This window comes from Podarcis filfolensis (assembly GCF_964270895.1).
Source record: "Podarcis filfolensis genome assembly, chromosome: 1".
Lineage (NCBI taxonomy): Eukaryota > Metazoa > Chordata > Lepidosauria > Squamata > Lacertidae > Podarcis > Podarcis filfolensis.
The window spans coordinates 24,867,229-24,873,228 of NC_139604.1; the positions used below are offsets into that span (position 1 = coordinate 24,867,229).

Here is a 6,000-nt window from a genome sequence, read left to right on the forward strand (position 1 = left end):
CTTTTTGAAGTCCCTGCCAACTCTGCAATTCTATTATTCTAAATGGACAACTTGAATTTATTAAATTGACCCATGACATGGATGCATGTTAAATGTTTGAATCCCCCACAAGTATTTTGCAAAGTTGAGGAACCTTGTTGAATACGTATCTGCTTTCAAATTTCTTCTACTGTGCTTGGATGGATTAAACCAGATGTCAAGTTTTCATTTCCCCACAGGAGATTTTCATGATGTGACTGTGGAAATGTCAGAAAGTTGCCTCATTTGCACAGATAATTTATCCTGAATCTGCAAATAAGCTTTGAGGCGATGATTTAATCTAAAATGCATTACCAGTTCAAAGCGTATTAGTACATGCTTACTGAAAATGGCTTGGCATTCAGGCATTCTTCGTCAACATTAATTGAATTAAATTACCTGCAGTGAAATCAGAGCCTTTGAGGGAAAGGAGAAAGGAGAAAGGAGAAAACAGCAAACTTTAGAAGGAAGACAAAAATAAGAGTCAAATATGTATGCATGTTTCCTCGCATTGTGACATCAAGGGACGCAAGGCAACTCTGGAGCAGGTGAACTGAAGGGTACAAACTGATTTCTGTCGGGTAAAAAAAGAAATACAGACCCAGGGAAATCACTGCTACATTGTGAGGAGAAATAGATGAGCCTTACTATCAGACAGATGGCAAGAGAGGAGAAACACCGGCAGACAAAAGCAGAGATTCAGAGGGGGGAGCTCAGCCTGGGCATAGAGATCTCAACTCAGTAATGAGGAAGGCAAGCTTAGTTGAACACAAAAGGTGTAGCCAAGCATGAAGAGAGTGACTTGAAAGCAGACAAAGGGTGTGAGCAGAACACAACACCCTCGGAGCCAGCAACCCGAGGACCATTTCAAATTATAGCAGGGAAATGAATGGGAGGGTGGAGGCAACGTAGGAATAGAATGATATCATGTAACCCATATCTGTGTGTGTAGCTTTCGATATAGGCAGCCATGCAAACTGCAGCATGACAGCAACAGGTGGAAGCATGGGCATTGCCAAGGGGGGGGGGCAGTTGCCCTCCAAATCCTCAAAAAGTATTGAAAAGCATTGTTGTTGTTGTTTAGTCGTTTAGTCGTGTCCAACTCTTCGTGACCCCATGGACCAGAGCACGCCAGGCACTTCTGTCTTCCACTGCCTCCCGCAGTTTTGTCAAACTCATGCTGGTAGCTTTGAGAACACTGTCCAACCATCTCGTCCTCTGTCGTCTCCTTCTCCTTGTGCCCTCCATCTTTCCCAACATCAGGGTCTTTTCCAGGGAGTTTTCTCTTCTCATGAGGTGGCCAAAGTATTGGAGCCTCAGCTTCACAATCTGTCCTTCCAGTGAGCACTCAAGGCTGATTTCCTTCAGAATGGATAGGTTTGATCTTCTTGCAGTCCATGGGACTCTCAAGAGTCTCCTCCAGCACCATAATTCAAAAGCATCAATTCTTCAGCGATCAGCCTTCTTTATGGTGTTCTTGAAGCTACCAGCATGAGTTTGATCAAACTGCGGGAGGCAGTGGAGGACAGAAGTGCCTGGCGTGCTCTGGTCCATGGGGTCACGAAGAGTCAGACACGGCTAAACGACTAAACAACTCACTTCCATACGTCACTACTGGGAAAACCATGGCTTTAACTATACGGACCTTTGTTGGCAAGGTGATGTCTCTGCTTTTTAAGATGCTGTCTAGGTTTGCAATTGCCTTTCTCCCAAGGAGCAGGCGTCTTTTAATTTTGTGACTGCTGTCACCATCTGCAATGATCACGGAGCCCAAGAAAGTAAAATCTCTCACTGCCTCCATTTCTTCCCCTTCTATTTGCCAGGAGGTGATGGGCCAGTTAACTGAGGTTCTGCCTCCCCCAGCAGAAGCCTCCCCCCACAACAAAAGCTTTCCCCCCATAATGTCCTCTCCCCCCCCCCAAAAAAAATTAAGCTCTAAACAAAAATCATGGTTGGAAGGAGCAATAAAAGCAGGCAGGCCAGCATCACATGTGGGCAGAGCAAGCGAGTGGGCAGCTGTGTGGCCCAGGCAGCATTCACATGTTCTGTGTCACCACTGCCACCAGCTGCCTGCCAGTTTGCATGTGTGCACAACAGGGAAACCTGGGATTCAAACAGGCAGGAGGCCCAAGGCTGCTGGCCCAGGCAGACCTGCAGGTGTTCATGCACTCCCCATCACCATGGTCTCCACTGTCCACAATTCACCCCAAACTGCCCCCATCCCTTCACAGCTCCCTGCAATCTCATATATCCCTTTGCCAGTAGCAGAGGAAAGGGGAATCAGGAGGAGAAAGGCTTTCACCCTCATGGGATGGAAGGAGTGTTGGGGGGTTTGCATGGGGTGTAAAGAATGGGGGTTTGGCAAGGGTGTGTGGGGTGGGCAGGGTTGGTGAGCAACATATTTCGTTTGACCCTTATTTTGCTGATGTAATGAAAACCCACCGTTCATGTTTTTGTAAGCTGTCATCCTTAACAGTTGTTAATAAAACAGCAACATTGTCACTGATTGATTTCTTCCTTCAGCACAACAGGCAAGATTTCAGATTTGACTGCATGTGGCCTTAAATGTGGTTCTTTTATATTTACAGGGATTAAGCATCTAAAAAACCAGAATGACGCGGCCTTCCCGGAGGAGGATGAAGGAGTCAATGAAAGAGATGAGGAGTGGAGCCCGTAACTGGCTCCGAGCATCTGTGGGAAAGCCCTAATTGTCAATAACTGAACTGCTAAACTTTCTGTACTTAACGTGGAACTCTATTGCTTGTCTTCCTGACCCAAACCAGTCTTCACCTCAGTACCCAACAGCAGGAGGATTTCGTGGTGGAATTTACAGCAATTTGCAGAATCAGCCTTGTGGTAGTTCATAACTGAAGATAACGGTTTCTTCCATTTCTTTTCTAGCCATTTCCCCCTTGCATTTGTTTTTAATGACTTCAAATTCGTCGTTTGCAAACATGTTGAGTCCTTTAGTGCTGCCGTTGCTTAATTTCTGAATGTGAGCTGCAGTCTAGAAGATCAGCTGTAAATAGTATAAATTTGAATGCTACAAAACTGTGCTAAATAGGCAGACCGTGCCTTTTAAGGGCCCCATGACACCCAATCAAAATAATATTGATTTGATCTTGAAAGAAAATTACAACCAAGCCTTCTTAGGTCAATATTAGCCCACTAAGGTGTGCTCACAGGGGGCCACCCGAGATTTCGACTACCTGGGCCCTCCACAGGATTTAATCTGGCACAGCCTTCCATTTGAATCCTGTCTGGCAACAATGTCAGTGGTCTTCTGTTTGAGGATACTATTATGGACTGGGCCTTTATGAATACGCTTTTAGGTTATGTGTTTTGCCTCACTGTTTTCATGCTGTTTTAATTGATCTGTGGCTTATTAATAACGGGATGCTTTTGTTGCCACTTTTCTGATCTTGTAGGCATTGAGACATCTGGCATTATTTTTTTAGGGGAAATGGAGAGGTACATATTCCATTGTCATTGAATTTGGGGGTTCCATAAGTGGCCACGCCCAAATATTTGTTATTTATTTATTGCATTTATATCACACCTTCTCTCCAAGAAGCTCACCATGGTGCACATAGTTTTTCTGCTCCTCCTTTAATCCCCACAACAACCTTGTGAGGTAGGTTATGCTGAGAGGCAGTGACTGGCCCAAGGTCACACCAAGCGATTTGGTTTGAGTTATTGTATTTCTATGCCGTTTTTCATTCCGATGAATCTCAAAGCGGCTTGCAAACAATAAATAACAGTAACATAATAGAACGTCGCATAAATGCAGCATAAATCAAATAAAAATAATTAACAAATAATCTGTGAGCTTTATGGCTGAGTGGGGATTTGAACCCTGGCCGACCCAAGTTCTAGTCTGACTCTCTCACCATTATACCACACTGACTCTCAACACAGTATCTGGTCCATCTGTCCTCCATAAATGGCTATTTCCTGGACAGCTTCTCAGCCTTTTCGTTCTGAAGGAAATGAAGCATCAGCAGCCACAGTCCAGGACCATCCACAAAGGAACACCAGAAGAGCCTGTCTGCCGGATCAGACCAGTGGCCCATCTAGTCCAGCAATCTGTTCTCACATGGGCCAAGCAGATGTCTTATGGGGAATATGCAAGCAGGATCTGTACACAGCAGCACTTTCCCTACTTGTGCTTCCCAGCAGCTGGCGTTCAGAGACAGACTGCCTCTGACAGAGGAGATGAAGCACAGGCCTCATGAAGCTGAACGCTGGAAGATTCAGGACAGATGATTCACGCAGCACATATGGAAGTGATAGCTACTAATCTTAGAGGGCTTTAAAAGGGGATTAGACAAATTTGAGGAGGAGAGGACTATCCATGGTTACTAGCTGGATGCAGTAGAGCAGGGATTCCCAAACTTGGGTCTCCAGCTATTTTTGATATGACATAAGAGATAGATAAGAGATGGTAGATTGATAAGAGATAAGATTAGTGATTGTTAAGAGATAAGATTAGAGGTTGTTAAGAGGTAAGAGATTGATGAGAGAAAAGAGTTAAGATATACATATTTCAAAAACTGAAAATTTGGACACAAAAGTTGTTGAGGTTTTTTTGTTTTTAACCAAAGTTGTCGAGCAAAAAATTGAAGTTTTTCAGCTATTTTTAAGGGAAATCACCAAAAATGACACTGCCAACATGTCTGGATTTCCCCAGACATTTTTAGCAATTTCCACCCAGACACTGCTCCCTACTGCGGTATTCCAGCTATGTATGGGAAATTCTGGATGTGTGGCAACCCTAGATAATAGATTGATAAGAGTTTAGATAAGAGATAGGAGATTGATAGGAGATACAAGATTGATAAGAGATCAGAGATAAGAGACTGATTAGAGAGAATTTAGGGATAGGTAAGAGATTGCTAAGTGATAAGAGATTAATAAGATAGGAGTGAAACACATCTGTTCAGAGTCACGTTTGAACACTGTGTGTGTGTGTGTGTGTGTGTGTGTGTGTGTGTGTGTGATGAAGACACATTGGTTGATGTTGGAGTCAGTTCTGGGAGAGGAGGAGGCAACTTATTCCAGACAGACTGATGGAGAGAGGGGCTGTTGATGTCTCACCTTTCTTCTGCTGGTTTGAAACAGACATCTCTGCACCTCCTGGCCCTGCTTCCCAACATCTATGCATTCAGCGATGACATCTGCAACGAAAGCCTATGTGCATACAGCTGTATTCATGTGAGCTGATCACACAACTGGGCAGCATACACACTCAGGGCTCCTGGTCACACAGAGCTCTTGGAAGAAATGGTTGGGCTCAGCAGATATTAAGGATGGATGGGGTAAGGGCTGCAGTAGAGATTTAGGAAATATGTTTCCATTGTTTCCGTGGAACGTTAAATATCTGCTTAAGTCTCTCCCACTGAAATCAATGGAACTTTGAAGTGTTTCACTGGGCTGGTTGGTGTATTTTCACCTTTTTGACCTCTTTTTTTTTTAAGTGTGGTTTTATAGTTTTCTTAGCAGTGAACTAGATATCTTGGTTTCTTCTTACATGCTCCCTGTGGCATAAACTCTTCTCTCCTGTGTCTCTCTAATCATGCTAATTATACTGCCATATGTCTCTCTCATATTTCTCCTCCGGTTCTAATGGGACACTGATTCCACCCTTTGAATATGTCATTTGTTTATTGCATTTATCAAGGGCTTCAGCATTATATGGGCCTTTTAATTGCTTCTCGAAACTCTTGGCAGACTTACTATTAAGAAACTGACATGGAGGTCAACAACCAATCATAAATATAAATAACATTTGGATTGCAGATGGGTGTTTGGTTGCTGTCGCCCGCCCCCAAACTTGAAGCTTATTCTAATATATCCATGTGAGGGCTACAATATAATACATGGAGCTTTGCTGCTGCTCTCTCCACTCACCAACCCACGGCATTCCCCCCACATTAAACCCCTAGAGTTTCCCCTTCCCACCCCATGGAACTAGTAAGCTTG

The 6,000-nt window shown here is 43.9% G+C and overlaps 1 protein-coding gene across 2 annotated transcripts in view; it reads left to right on the plus strand.

The window, feature by feature from the left end:
* Window positions 1-3,839, plus strand: part of PPP1R1C (protein phosphatase 1 regulatory inhibitor subunit 1C) — a 39,606-nt gene extending 35,767 nt beyond the window's left edge. For both annotated transcript variants that reach the window (XM_083573456.1, XM_083573455.1), the window contains exon 5: window positions 2,607-3,839. In XM_083573456.1, coding sequence (XP_083429582.1) covers window positions 2,607-2,621 — 15 coding nt within the window. In that variant the 3' untranslated portion in view covers window positions 2,622-3,839. The remainder of the gene's footprint in view (window positions 1-2,606) is intronic.
* The last annotated feature ends 2,161 nt before the right edge of the window (window positions 3,840-6,000 follow it).